The 13,148-nt window shown below is 51.5% G+C and overlaps 1 protein-coding gene across 2 annotated transcripts in view; it reads left to right on the top strand.

Moving 5' to 3' along the window:
* ITGAL (integrin subunit alpha L) overlaps window positions 1-13,148 on the top strand; it is a 38,763-nt gene that overhangs the window by 11,795 nt on the left and 13,820 nt on the right. The window contains exons 10-20 of one of the 2 annotated variants that reach the window (XM_031033174.2): window positions 975-1,048; window positions 1,132-1,264; window positions 4,610-4,761; window positions 5,126-5,263; window positions 5,747-5,944; window positions 6,091-6,221; window positions 7,671-7,831; window positions 7,911-8,062; window positions 9,567-9,656; window positions 12,422-12,478; window positions 12,572-12,645. In XM_031033174.2, coding sequence (XP_030889034.2) covers window positions 975-1,048; window positions 1,132-1,264; window positions 4,610-4,761; window positions 5,126-5,263; window positions 5,747-5,944; window positions 6,091-6,221; window positions 7,671-7,831; window positions 7,911-8,062; window positions 9,567-9,656; window positions 12,422-12,478; window positions 12,572-12,645 — 1,360 coding nt within the window. The remainder of the gene's footprint in view (window positions 1-974; window positions 1,049-1,131; window positions 1,265-4,609; window positions 4,762-5,125; window positions 5,264-5,746; window positions 5,945-6,090; window positions 6,222-7,670; window positions 7,832-7,910; window positions 8,063-9,566; window positions 9,657-12,421; window positions 12,479-12,571; window positions 12,646-13,148) is intronic. The other variant, XM_031033176.2, reaches the window with a different exon arrangement.

Below are 13,148 nucleotides of genomic sequence, written 5' to 3'. Positions count from 1 at the left end.
GCTGGTGGGATGATTTTCATTTTATTAATTCAGGCTTGCACTAACCAGGTCCCAGGTATACGTGAATAAGGCACTAGGGGATATTGTCAAGGTGGAGCTCATATTCAGGCTGGATAAAGAAAGAGAGAAAACAAACGAACAGGATAATTAGAGATTATGTTAGGTGCTGTAAAGAAAGTGAATAAACTGGACAGAAAGATTTCACTGGGGGAAGCCACTTTAGATCGGCTCTTCAAGGAAGGCCTTTCTAGATGCTTTATTTTTCGATGGAGGTAGAATTCAGTCTGAGATGACATTTGAGCTGAGACACAAAAGATGAGAATCAAACAGCCACATGAGGAATGTGGGCAGGGCTTTGAAGTCAGAGAAGAGCCAGCTCAGGGGCCGGAGGTGGGGAAGGGCGGGCAAGCTGGAGGAACGGAAAAAAGGTCAGCGTGACAGGGGTGTGGTGAGCAAGTGTGACAACAGGGGAGAAATAGTCAGGGGCCTTCCAGTTCCTCATAAGCAGCTGGGGTTTTAATCTAAAGAGCGATGGCAAGGGATGAAGGGTTTTTAAGAAAGGGAAACGTGGGGTCTGATAGACATTTTTTAAAAAGATTGCTCCGGCTTGCTCTGTGGAAAAAAGACATGACAAGAGGAAGAACGAAGTCAGAGACCAAATGAGTAAGTGAGCACGGTTGTCAGGCAAGAGAGGAGGATGGCCGGGCCCATGTGGTGGCAAACACGCTCTACAGAGAAGGGGACAGATGCATTGCAAACGTAGAACATCCCGATTTGGTGACACGGCGGGGAAGCCTGAGTGGGAACAGAACCACAGAGGTACATCCTGGCTGAGTTCACATCAGACTCAGCCCACGTCACTGCCCAGTCTGACTGTCGGGTGGGCTCTTTCAACCTTGCCCAAAGGCAGGTGCCATGCCTCTTTCTCGGTCCTTTCTCGAGTGTCCACCCATTCTCTTTACCTGGTCCCTCAGGCACAAGCAAACAGGACCTGACATCCTTCAACATGGAGCTGTCCTCCAGTGGGATCAGCGCTGACCTCAGCCACGTGAGTGGCGGGCCTGGAGCAGGGGGGGAGCTTCGAGATGTTGTGGACACATGGCCAAGCATGCTCATCTCCTCCCTGGGCAGGGCCATGGCGTCGTGGGGGCAGTCGGAGCCAAGGACTGGGCTGGGGGCTTTCTAGACCTGGAGGCAGACCTGCAGGATGATAGATTTGTTGGGAATGAACCACTGACACCAGAAGCGAGAGCAGGATATTTGGGTGAGTACTTTTCTTTTCTGCTGCATTTTTTTTTTTTTTTGGTCTGAGGGGCCAGGGTCACTCAGACTGACTTTCAAAACAATAATGAAAGTGGTTAAGTAACCAGCATGAACAAACTCAGAATTTAAATATGGCTACAACATTCTTAATTTTTCCCTTAATAACCCCTCTGCTGTGTAGTAATCATGCTTTTAGTTTCTGTATTTTATGATCCTTGGACATCTTGAGGCCTTGCGAATCCCAGAGACACTGCCCCTCCCAGAGCTAGCTAATTCCTACAGATAGTGAACAAGGGGACTGTGAGCAGGCCTTCCACATGCCAGCCAGCCAACCCTGAGCCCATATCCCCAGCCACCTCCTTTACCTAACTTTCACACACCAAGCCAGTATTCCCCCAGACCTAAATATCTAGTTAGCTAAGGACCACCCTTGTAGACCAGTGCCAACCAGCATTATTCACACCGTCCCATCCTAAGCTTGCTCAAGCTTGCCTACCCAGCGACCTCTCTAGGTCTTACCCATAAATTGAATCCTGGGTCCCTTTTATAGCAGCCTGCCTCATTAGTAGGGGGACCAGCAGTTCCTCCTTGAGGCTTCCTCCTCTAGAATTGTCCATGAACTCCAAGGTTGATTCACCTCAAGAGATCTTCAGATGCCAAGTGCAGAGCAAGGGCACCTGGTCTGTGCACAGTTGCAGTTGCTTCTCTCTGCCTTATGGTGTCGCTGTTGTGAGCTTGTCCCGCACAGTTCTGTGGCTGCTAGTCTACCCAAGTGGATGCCAGTCTCAGGCACAGAGAGGCCTCACTCTTGTGCACAGAGGTTATAGCTCTTCCAGTTCACGCTCATATAGTCAACTTGTGTCAAGGCACAGACTGGCTTCAAGAGCCCTGGGGTGGGACTGCTTCCAGGATCTACCTAGAAACCCCCTCACCCGGCCTCATGCATGACCCCTATATAGGGATGGGCCATGTCTTTATTAAACTCGCAGAGCACAAAGCCTTCCTTATATAATTACCTTGGGAAAATTGGTGCCATTCATCTTGCATCTACCCTTCTAAGGAGGGCTACCCTCCATGATTTTCTCTCTCTCTTTTGACATTCTTTTTTTTTTTTTTTAAGATTTTATTTATTTATTTGAGAGAGAGAGAATGAGAGAAAGCACATGAGAGGGGGGAGGGTCAGAGGCAGAAGCAGACTCCCTGCCGAGCAGGGAGCCCGATGCGGGACTCGATCCCGGGACTCCAGGATCATGACCTGAGCCGAAGGCAGTCGCTTAACCAACTGAGCCACCCAGGCGCCCCTGACATTTTTTACTAAGTACTATGTGCCAGTCACTGGTGCATGGCATGTATTGACAGATTTTATCTCATTTTATCTCATTTTATTCTTACAGTAACCCTGTGAGTAGGCATTTTTATTACCTGCTCTATTTTTTTTAAGATTTTATTTTTTTATTAGAGAGAGAGAGAGAGTGCACGCATTCGAGAGCCAACAAGCGGGGGGGAGGGGCAGAGGGAGAGAGAGAATCCCAAGCTGACTCCCGGCTGAGCATGGAGCCTGACGCGGGGCTCGATCCCAGGACCCCAAGATCATGACCTGAGCCGAAATCAAGAGTCGGATGTTCAACCAACTCAGCCACCCAGGCACCCCTATTACTTCTATTTTATAGATGAAGGAACTGAGCCCAGGAGAGTTTAAATAACTTGCCCAGCGTCACAGAACAAGTAGGTGGAGCCCAGTAGTATAGCCCCCAAAGTCTGTGCTAGTAAGCAACACACTTACACTGTAGTTCCTAACCCTAACACTTCAAGGAGCTTTGTGTCCCCCAGTATCCTGCGAGCTAGTCAGCAACACTGCTCTTTCAAGAAGAAATAGCCTATGGTTTAATCTCTAGTTAGGCGCCTGTCCCACTAGACACGCACACAATGCATGTGTATGTGTATATATGGATACGATCATATATGCATGTATATATATTATATGTGTGCATATAGATATATGATTGTACATATATCACCTTGTGTCAACTATACTTCAATAAGAAGAAAAGAAAAAAACATTTCAACTCCTGCTAAAATAAATAAATAAATAAATAGATAAAATCAATCAATGCCGGATGCCCGTGGTGCAACTCTCCTTCAGATCTTAGTTTAGATATCACTAGCATAGTGCTAAGCATTTTCTTTATTAAACTCGCAGAGCACAAAGACTTCCTTAACCCTCAAAACCACCCTATGAGGCTGGTACTATCCCGTTTTTTGGATAAGAAAACTGAGCCTCAGTGCGTGGTGTAATTGACCACAATCACACAGCTGGGAAGCATCAGCACTAGGAATAAAACCTTGCCTCTGATTTCAGAGGGCAAGTTCCTAACCCCAGCGCTCCAGGAATGTACACAGATGAATGGGAAAGGTGTTCAGCCTCTCTACCCTTCTTCTCCTGCGCTGTGGCGTCTCGGATGGCTCTGTTTTTGTCACTCATTTGCAACTACTCTAAGCAGAGAAGATGAAATTGGGTCAGTTAGTCGTCTCCTGAATCAGAGCGTTCCTATTGGATGGGTCCTGGCTCAAGCACAGTCCCTGGTCCAGTTTCCTGCTGCATTTCCTCAGATGTCCCCGCAACGTGCGCACAGGGGAGAAACCTCGCTCACACGCAAGCTGTGGACTAGGAAGGTGGCCTGAAGGGAGAACTCTAAATAAAATGTGTTCAAGTCTCCTGCTTTATTTTTAATATTCACACAGATTTTGCATTCTTCTTATGAATATATCTCACTTTATTTTTTTAAAGATTTTATTTGTTTATTTGAGACAGAGAGAGCATGAGTAGAGGGGAGAGAGAGGTGGACTCCCTGCTGAGCAGGGACCCCCCCCCCAACAACCAGGGCTGGATCCCAGGACTCTGGGATCATGACCTGAGCCGAAGGCAGATGCCCAACCGACTGAGCCACCCGGGCTCCCTGTTATCTGATTATTTTTAAATAGTGTAGTCTCCCTTCCCAAACTTCAGGTCAGCTGAGGCTCAGGAAGATGCGCCATGTTTACTGGCAGCCTGTCGTCCGTGGCTGCTTTTTCCTGGGCCTGTGTGTTGGCCACAGTTTGAGAAATGCAGTTTTGGACCAAGATGGCAGGATTTGTGCCACTCGGATCACATGGCTGCTTTTCTCCGGAGAAGGTCCTCTGACTATTTCAGTGCATCTCTGCTACTAACCCAGTTTCCCAGAGTCTCTGCCCTTTTTGTCCCTGGGTTTTACTTTCTTCCAGACGCCATTGCGCTTCTAATTCCAAGCCCCTGTCCTCCCTCTCTCCCATTCTCTCTCTCTCTCTCTCTCTCCGCCACGCCCCTCAGGTTACACAGTGACCTTGCTGCCCTCCCAAAGGCTCACTTCCCTGCTGGCCGCTGGAGCCCCCCGACACCAGCATGTGGGGCGGGTGCTGCTGTTCCAGAAGTCAAAGGAAAGAGGACACTGGAACCAAATCCAGAAGATAGACGGGAGCCAGGTGAGCACGGCCCCAGGGGGCATCCGCAGGTCAGGGACTGGTACGGCACTGGTCATGCTCCCTGCTGTTGGCAAGCACTCACCCACTCACAGTGCGGCAGGCCCTGTGCCAAGCACTGTCACATTCAGTCCCCACAGAGCCCTTGAGCTGAGCTTTGTCGTCTCCACCTGCCAGGTTAAGAAACAGAACCTCAGAGCACCCTCCTTGTCCTGACTCCTACAAGGCTCTGCGGAGGCGGGGCGGGGGGGGTGGTCCAGGACTTGCACCTGCATTTGAAGGATGGAGTAAGATGGACATGGTACAGCTGAGGGGGAGGAGGTGTCCGGCTCACGGGGCTTCCTCAGACATCTTCCTCTCCGTGCAGATTGGCTCTTACTTCGGTGGCGAGCTGTGTGGCATTGACATGGACCAAGATGGGGAGACAGAGCTGCTGCTGATCGGAGCCCCCTTGTTCTATGGGGAGCAGAGAGGAGGCCGGGTGTTTATCTACCAGAAAAAACAGGTGGGGACCAGGACATGCAGAGGTAGGAGAAACAGATTCCCAGGCTGACCCAGGTCCCAACTATTCTGAAAGGCTTTCCCTGACTGATCATGGTGATCAGACCTTTAGAACAACTGACAAACGAGAGCTGACACTCCGTGCTCAGGGAGGGTAGGCTGTGTGCAAGGCCCAGGGCCAAACCTTTTATTTACAGGACACCTCCGTTGGTCCTCACACAATCACCTTCTGGGAAACTCTGAGCTTTCCTTCATAAATGGGAGCACTGCGGCTCAGCAAGGCCAAGTCACCTTCCAAAGCCCCAAGGTCACCCAGACAGCAAGGGGTGGAGCTGGGACCTGAGCCCAGGTCAGTCTGCAGCACCGTTCCCATTGTGTGAGGGACCACACCCGACCCTTCTTCAGCGTCCTCCATGTACACGGTGCCGCCCCCTGCAAACGCGTGCTGAGTGCCTGAAGCAGGGCTTGTCACTTTGCTCCTTCCCAGCTGGGGTTCGAAGTGGTCTCAGAGCTGCAGGGGGACCCTGGCTACCCGCTTGGGCGATTCGGAGCAGCCATCGCGGCCCTGACGGACATCAATGGGGATGGGCTGGCGGACGTGGCGGTGGGGGCCCCTCTGGAGGAGCAGGGGGCTGTGTACGTCTTCAACGGGCAGTACAGGGGGCTGAGCCCCTGGCCGAGCCAGGTGAGAGGCACCCTACCTGCCCATCCAAACCCGTTCCCGGGCACCCAGAAGCCTCCAAGCCCAGACCCCACTTCCCCGCCTGACCCTTCCCCCCCCAGCGGCCTGTCCTCTCCCTAGCTTAGCAGGAATTTTTCTCTTGGTCTCAGCGGATTGAAGGGACGCAGGTGTTCTCAGGAATTCAGTGGTTTGGACGCTCCATCCACGGGGTGAAAGACCTCGGAGGAGACGGCCTGACAGATGTGGCTGTGGGAGCTGAGGGGCAGGTGATCGTGCTCAGGTAAGATGGGACTGTTGATAATCTCAGCTCTCTCGTCCTTTGAACAGCTACCCCTGTACTAGGACTCTTCTGGTCTCTTCCTGCACAGCCTTCATGTCTTACTCAGGTTTAAACAGCTACAGTTCAGTGGCAGACTGGGATTTGAACCCAGGCCTGGCTGACATTAAAACCTCCTAGAGAAGCAACATCCTGTGATGGCTGTAGAACCTGGTCACCTGGGGCGCCTGGGTGGCTCAGTCGGTGAAGCACCTGCCTTCTGCGCAGGTCATGATCTCAGTGTCCTGGGATCGAGCCCCACATCGGGCTCCCTGCTCAGCGAGGAGCCTGCTTCGCCCTCTGCCTCTGCGTCTCTCTCGAGTAAATAGATAAAAATCTTTAAAAAAAAAAATAGAACCTGGTCACCTGGATTCAGGTCAAAGCTCTACCATTTACTTCTTGGGTGGTCTGACCCCAGTCACTTAGCTCCTCAGGTCCTCAGTTTCTCATTTTTGAAATGGTGACAATTCCTGTCTCTCCCCTGTCTTCCAGTTACTGGAGGCATCGTGTAACATCAGTGAGTGGACTAGAGCACCTGCTGGGTTTTAAATACTGGACCAAGCATTGAGTACAGAGTGTATATGTGGGGAAATCTGTAATAAAAAGTTAAGCACACAGGGAGGTGATTACAACTCGTGGCGAGTGCCGTGAGGGAAGTGAACAGCGTTCTGTGAGATGGAACAGTAGGCGAGACCTCCTCTAGATGGGGTGGCCGAGAAAGGCCTCTCAGAGGAGGTGATATTTGAGCTGGGACTTAGAAAAGGAGAAGGAGCCAGGCTTGCAGAAATCTGGGGTAAGAGCCTTCCATGTAGAAAGCTCAGGATGTGCGGAGGCCATGAGGCAGGCAAAAGTTGGACTTGGCCAGAACATCAGCCAAGGGAGAGGGTGGGAGGAAATAAGATGGGAGAGGCGGGCAGTGTGACACGGATAGTAACAAGTTTGGATTTTATTCCAAAGGTCACGTGGCATCAGTGAAGCATTATAAGCACGGAAGTAGCTCCACATGATTTCTCTTTCTAAAAGCTCACTCTTCTGGGGGCCCTGGGTGGCTCAGTTGGTTGAGCGTCTGACTCTTGATTTCCGTTCGGGTCATGAGCTCAGAGTCGTGAGATGGAGCCCTGTGGCGGGCTCCACCCCGGGTGTGGAGCCTGCTTGGGATTCTCTGTCTCTTTCTCCTTGTCCCTCCCCCTGCCCCCCAAAGCTCACTCTTCCGTATGGAAAATGGGTCAGAGGGCTACTAGGAACTGGGAAGCCCTAATGAATTACCATTATTATTACTGTTTCGAGGAGACAGTGCTGTTGAGGTCTGCTTTCGGGGAGGAGAGTCCTCTGGACGCGGGTAGAAGGAGCCCTGGGTCTGACTGGGAGTGCAGTTGAGGCCCAGGGAAAGTGTTCTTGTTTTCCGCTCTGCAGCGCCCGGCCTGTGGTGGACATCCTCACTCAGATATCCTTCTCTCCGGCGGAGATCCCAGTGCATGAAGTGGAATGCTCCTATTCAACCAGTAACAAGAAGAAAGAAGGAGTTAACATCACAGTGTGTTTCCAGGTCAAGCCTCTCACCCTCCAATTTCAAGGTCAGTGCCATTCCCCCCGCTCCCCTGAGCTGTTGCTTATGGCCCCACCCTTCACCTTCTGCCTTTTCTCCCTGCCCAGGGCTCCTGGTTGCCAACCTCACTTACACTCTGCAGCTGGATGGCCATCGGACCAGAAGCCGGGGGCTGTTCCCAGGAGGGAGACATGAACTCAGCGGGAACACAGCGGTCACTGGAGACCCGTCCTGCACCAAGTTCTGGTTCCACTTCCCGGTAAGGGAGCCATCCGGGCTGCGCTAGGAAGTGCGGGGGCGGCGGAGCTGACCGCAGTGGGTGCAAGGCTCGGCTCGGTCACCGACCAGCTGGGTCACAGGCCCTTGGATCTCTCTACACCACCATCTCCTTGTGCAATAGTGGTAATAATACTGTTAGCATATTTTCTCTAGTCCTCAATCTATGGACGTAGGCGTTTTGACATCGTTACCATTAGAAAATACTTCCCATTTTCCCCCTGATTTTTCCACACATCATATATTAATGCTGCTATCCAGCTTCTTATAAGTATTTTAATAGGTACAGAATATTCAGTCACGGCGGTGCGTCCTTATTTGCCAGGCACACATAGTCATTTATTAGTAACATCCATCGCAGAAAAAGGTTTTTTAAATATCAGTTTGAGCAACTGCTGAGACGCCCAAATTCAGTTTGCTTCTAACAGTCCTGTGTAAAGTAGGGTTGATGGTAAATTATTCTGATCCCTTAGATATTTAATAAGAGACTGGGTATGGGATTGGTGTGTAAGATTTTGAAGTTCGGGGGCACCTGGGTGGCTCAGTCAGTTAAGCGTCCAACTCTTGATTTCGGCTCAGGTCATGATCTCAGGGTCGTGAGATCGAGCCCCATGTCAGGCTCCGTGCTCAGCATGGAGTCTGCTTGAGATTATCTCCCTCTCCCTCTTTCCCTCATCCCCCCATCTAAAAACAAAAAGATTTTGAAGTTTGTTTTAATTTTTTTTGTTATGGGGAAATTTCAAACATAAAAGCAAAAAAAAAAAAAATAGCTCCGTGAACCCCCAAATACTCATCACCCAGTGTCAACAGTTATGAGCTCATTATCTTAGCTCATTCATACCTGCATTCAGTTCCCCTCTGCTTCCTTGCACCCCACCCATACCCACCACATGATTTGGAGATTTTCAACATAAATTTGCCAGAGAAGAGGTAGTGTGTCATGATGGGAAGACCTTGGACTTGGAATTGGACAGATTTGGGCTCACTTCCTAGCTCTAGGCCTTAGGAAACTTGGATTACCTTTGTTGACCTTATGTTCCCCATCTCTAATGTGGAGATAATAATGCCTGCCTCTTTGGGTTGGTGAAGGAGTTCAGGTGAAGATGATTCGGGTGCCTACAAAGTGCCAGTGTGAGGGACTGGTAATAACATAAAAGGCCAAGACCCATCACTGTTCTCAAGGAACTAGGATATTCTAGTTATTCTAGAATATTCTTTTCTTGTGCAAACTTCAATAACGGCTGCCTAGAGCAGTTTGACAGAGACTCAGGGACTTTGGTCAGGACTCAATGGGAAAAGTGGGGTGGTTGATTAGCAATGTCTGCCATGGGAGTTGGGGCTGAGGGAGATACTCGGGCTGAGAAGCGACCCTGGGCATATTATAAACACCTGATGTTAGAATCTCATCATTTGTGAAGTATGAACCAGGTGAGCATTTAACTGGAAGATTAAACTCACAATATCGGTGGTACTCTCATCACCCTCAGGTATGCATTCAAGACCTCATCTCTCCCATCAACGTCTCCCTAAATTTCTCTCTCTGGGAGGAAGAAGGGACACCGAGGCACCAACATGCGGTAAGAAAAGATGACTTAGGGGAATTGATAGGAAACAGGGGAGAGTAGAATTTCAGTTTAGCAAGACTGTATTATAGAGGAGTCTCTGGTTTTAAGCAAGAGAAACCAAATACAGCCCACTTCAGCAGGAAAGGAACGTATTGGAGCTTGTATTTGGCAAAGCAAGACTGGGAAGAAGGAGAACCCCAGTGGAGGCTCTGGGGGCTCTTGAGGGGAGGGAATAATGGATGGACTCTTCAGGACATGGCCCCTTCTGTGAATCTACTCCAGGCTCCTGCCAAGCATCAGCTTCAGACCTCACCAGGATCCTAATAACACTGCTCAAGGAGCAAATTCCAGGCAGGACAGGGCACCCTGATCAGTCTTCTCATCGAAGGGTATTAAGTTGAGAGCAGGTAGTTTCCTCAAAGCCGAATTGGGGTGGGGGGCATCATGATGTAAAAGAAGAGGGAAACAGTATCTATCCTCATCTGCTGGACCACACACTCCCAAACCCAGGGCCAAAGCCAGATTTCCTCTCCTCAAATCCTTGACACTCAGCTGGTGGTTTAGCTTCAAGGCAGCAGGATCTGGTGGAAAGAGCCTGGGCCTGCCAGCCCAGAGATGTGGATTTTGTTTTTCCTGGCATGAACATCTGAGCAGTTCCATCCCTCCCTGGGACCGTGTCCCCACCTATAAAATAAGTCACGACATCGTGAGGCCTCTCCCAGAGCTGGAGCACGTGACTGCTAAGTGCACTCTTCCTCGTGGCTTTTGGCAGCATGCGCTGAGTGCCCACGCACGCTCACTGTCCTGAGACTTGAAGGGAACGATGGCGTGCTCACCAAAAATTAAAGCCCCTGCCCACCAGATGCTCATCACGTGCTTAAGGAAAGTTGATTGAGCACCTGCCTGTGCTGAGCCGTGTTCTGGGCACTGGCTCCACTGGGGTAAATAAAACATAGTGCCTGCCCGGAAGGGGTTCACGGTCTGCTCTGGAGGTCAGACAAGTCAACAGACAGTTATGACCGGCCGTCATGAGGCTGTGGTCAGGGTAGATGTGGCGTGGCAATAGAATCTTAGACAACATGTCTGTTGCCTGAGACGCGACCCCTGAAGTCCCCAGGTAGAGAAGGGGAGGTGGGCGTTCGGAGAGAAGGCATCGTGTGAGCCCAGGCAACAAAGATGGCGCAGCCTGCGGGTGTTGGGGAGCACAGCAGGCGTGAGAGAGACGTGCAAGAGCACACCCCTTCCCTTTGAGACCCCTTCCTGAAATGCACGTGATGCTTACCCTTGCATCTCATTGGTCAGAACTTGGTCACACGACCACACCTAAGTACGAGCCTGGGAAGCGCGGCCGCCTGGCTAGGTGGCCGTATGACCACGTGGAAAGGGGAGGCTCTGTTTTAAAGGCAGATGAAGAGGAAGGGTATATGGAGACAACCAGCAGTCTCTGCCATCGGCACTAATTTTTTTTTTTTTTTTTTTAAAGCCGAGCTGTGTGGAGTAGGAACTCAGGGTAAAAAAGAGACATGAGCTCACAGTTTCTTAAGAAAGCCTTCCTGGGGGAAGTGTCACTGCTTCTGGGTCTTGCAGAATGAGTCAACTTTGGGTGGTGGATTGAGGAGAGGTAAAGGGAAAAGCATAAGGGAAGGTGTGGTGCTACATTCAAGGAAGATGAGGAGGTGGGCGTAGCTTCTTGTAGAAGGACAACTGAGCAAGACAGAGGCCCCGGATGCCCATTTGGGGGCTGGCTGTGGTCTAGTGAGTGGCGGGAATCTGTGTTTAGGATGGGTGGGAACAGTCAGCAGAGGCCCCCAGGACCCCTGTCCCTTAAGGAAGAGTGGGGAGGTTTTTTGGCAGGTGGCCTGGAAGTGGAGGAGGCTGGAGTCTTTCTAGAACATTCAGCTAATAACTCACAGAACACTTCTATGAAGCCATTACCCTCAGGATAAAGTCCCAACTCCCAAACGTGGCTTCAAGGCCCAGGGGAACCTGGACCCTGCTGCGGTCTCCTGCCCCTGTCACGCAGCACTGCGGCGGGTCTGAGCGTCTTCCGGCTGCACGCACAGGCGCAAGCTCTCTAGCCTCGGGCCTTCGTGTAGCCTGTCCTTTCTTCCTCCCGCTCCCTTTTCACCAGGCTCTCTCCTGCTCATCCTTTAGATTTCAGTGGGAGATAGGATTCCCTTCTGCAGGCTCTGAATATACCCTGTACTTGTCCCTTCAAACTCTTGAAGATGCTGGTCGTTTCTCCCCCTAGATCGGGGAGGGTGGGGTGGAGGGGGGGAGATGGGCAGTGTGTCTCTTTTGTTCTCTGGTGTGTATACCCAGTGCCCAGCACAGGGCCTGGCCTGGAGCAGAAGCCCCAGAAATGTTGGGAAAACTGGCCTTGATCTGAGGAGAGATGGAGAGCTGCTCTGGGGGGAGCTGGGGTTTGCCGAGGAGAACCACAGTAAGAGCTAGTCACTGGCGGGCGAGCCCAGGGAAGAAGGAGATGGGCTAGGAGGAGCTTTGGAGCTGCTTTGTCAAGGCCAGGTTCTCTTGTCCAATGGACACCCTGAGCCTCGGCCTCCCTTGAGGAGCTGCCATTCAAGGACTGCACAGGTGAGCTTGGGGCCGAGTCAGGAGGGTGAGGTGCCACCTGGGGCGGGCCTTGGCTCCTGAGAGGGGCCGACCAAGCCAGCCCAGCTAAGCCCCAAGCTCTGAGCCCCTCCAGCCCTCCTTCGAGAGTTCTGCTGCCTCAACTAACCTGTCTTGTCTCCCGGCCCTCCCACCACTCTGCTCAGCAGGGCAAGGACATACAGCCCATCCTGAGACCCTCACCACACGCAGAGGCCAAGGAGGTAAGAGGGAAAGAGAGGCAGCTGGAGAGGCCAGGCTCCCTCCCTCCTGGGGCTGGGGCCTGAGTCTCCTAGTCTTTCTTCTTGGCCTTTCAGATCCCTTTTGAGAAGAACTGCGGGGAGGACAAGAAGTGTGAGGCAGACCTGGGGCTCTCGTTCTCCTCTGCAGGGTGAGGCCTCCAACCCCCTGGGCCCTCCTGTGCCACCTGGTGTTTTCCTGCGGCAGCTCCTGGGTGCGGGAAAGAACAGGGCGCTTCGAGTCAGAAGACCCGCGTCTGTACTCACTAGATCTGTCTCGTGGGCCTTCGTTCGCCTCTCGGGGAAATTCCAGTCCCTTGGGCACGCCTGTCAGGATCAGATGAGGTCGAATCACTCAAAGCTTGTGCACAGGAGCTGATTTGGGTGTATTCATTTTTTTCTAGCCTAGCAGATCCCTCAGTTCTGACAGCCCCCGCCTCTGATCCTGCTTCCTTCACCTGGGCCTCTGTAACTTTTCCCTGGTCTTTTTTTTTTTTTAAGAATATTACTATTTTTTTTTTAAAGATTTTATTTATTTATTTGAGAGAGAGAGAATGAGAGACAGAGAACATGAGAGGAAGGAGGGTCAGAGGGAGAAGCAGACTCCCTGCCGAGCTGGGAGCCCGATGCGGGACTCGATCCCGGGACTCCAGGA

This window comes from Leptonychotes weddellii, chromosome 5 (assembly GCF_054177405.1).
Source record: "Leptonychotes weddellii isolate Sample4059 chromosome 5, ASM5417740v2, whole genome shotgun sequence".
NCBI classification, from domain to species: domain Eukaryota; kingdom Metazoa; phylum Chordata; class Mammalia; order Carnivora; family Phocidae; genus Leptonychotes; species Leptonychotes weddellii.
The sequence above is the reverse complement of the archived record's forward strand: the minus strand, read 5'-3'. Positions and strand labels throughout refer to the sequence as shown.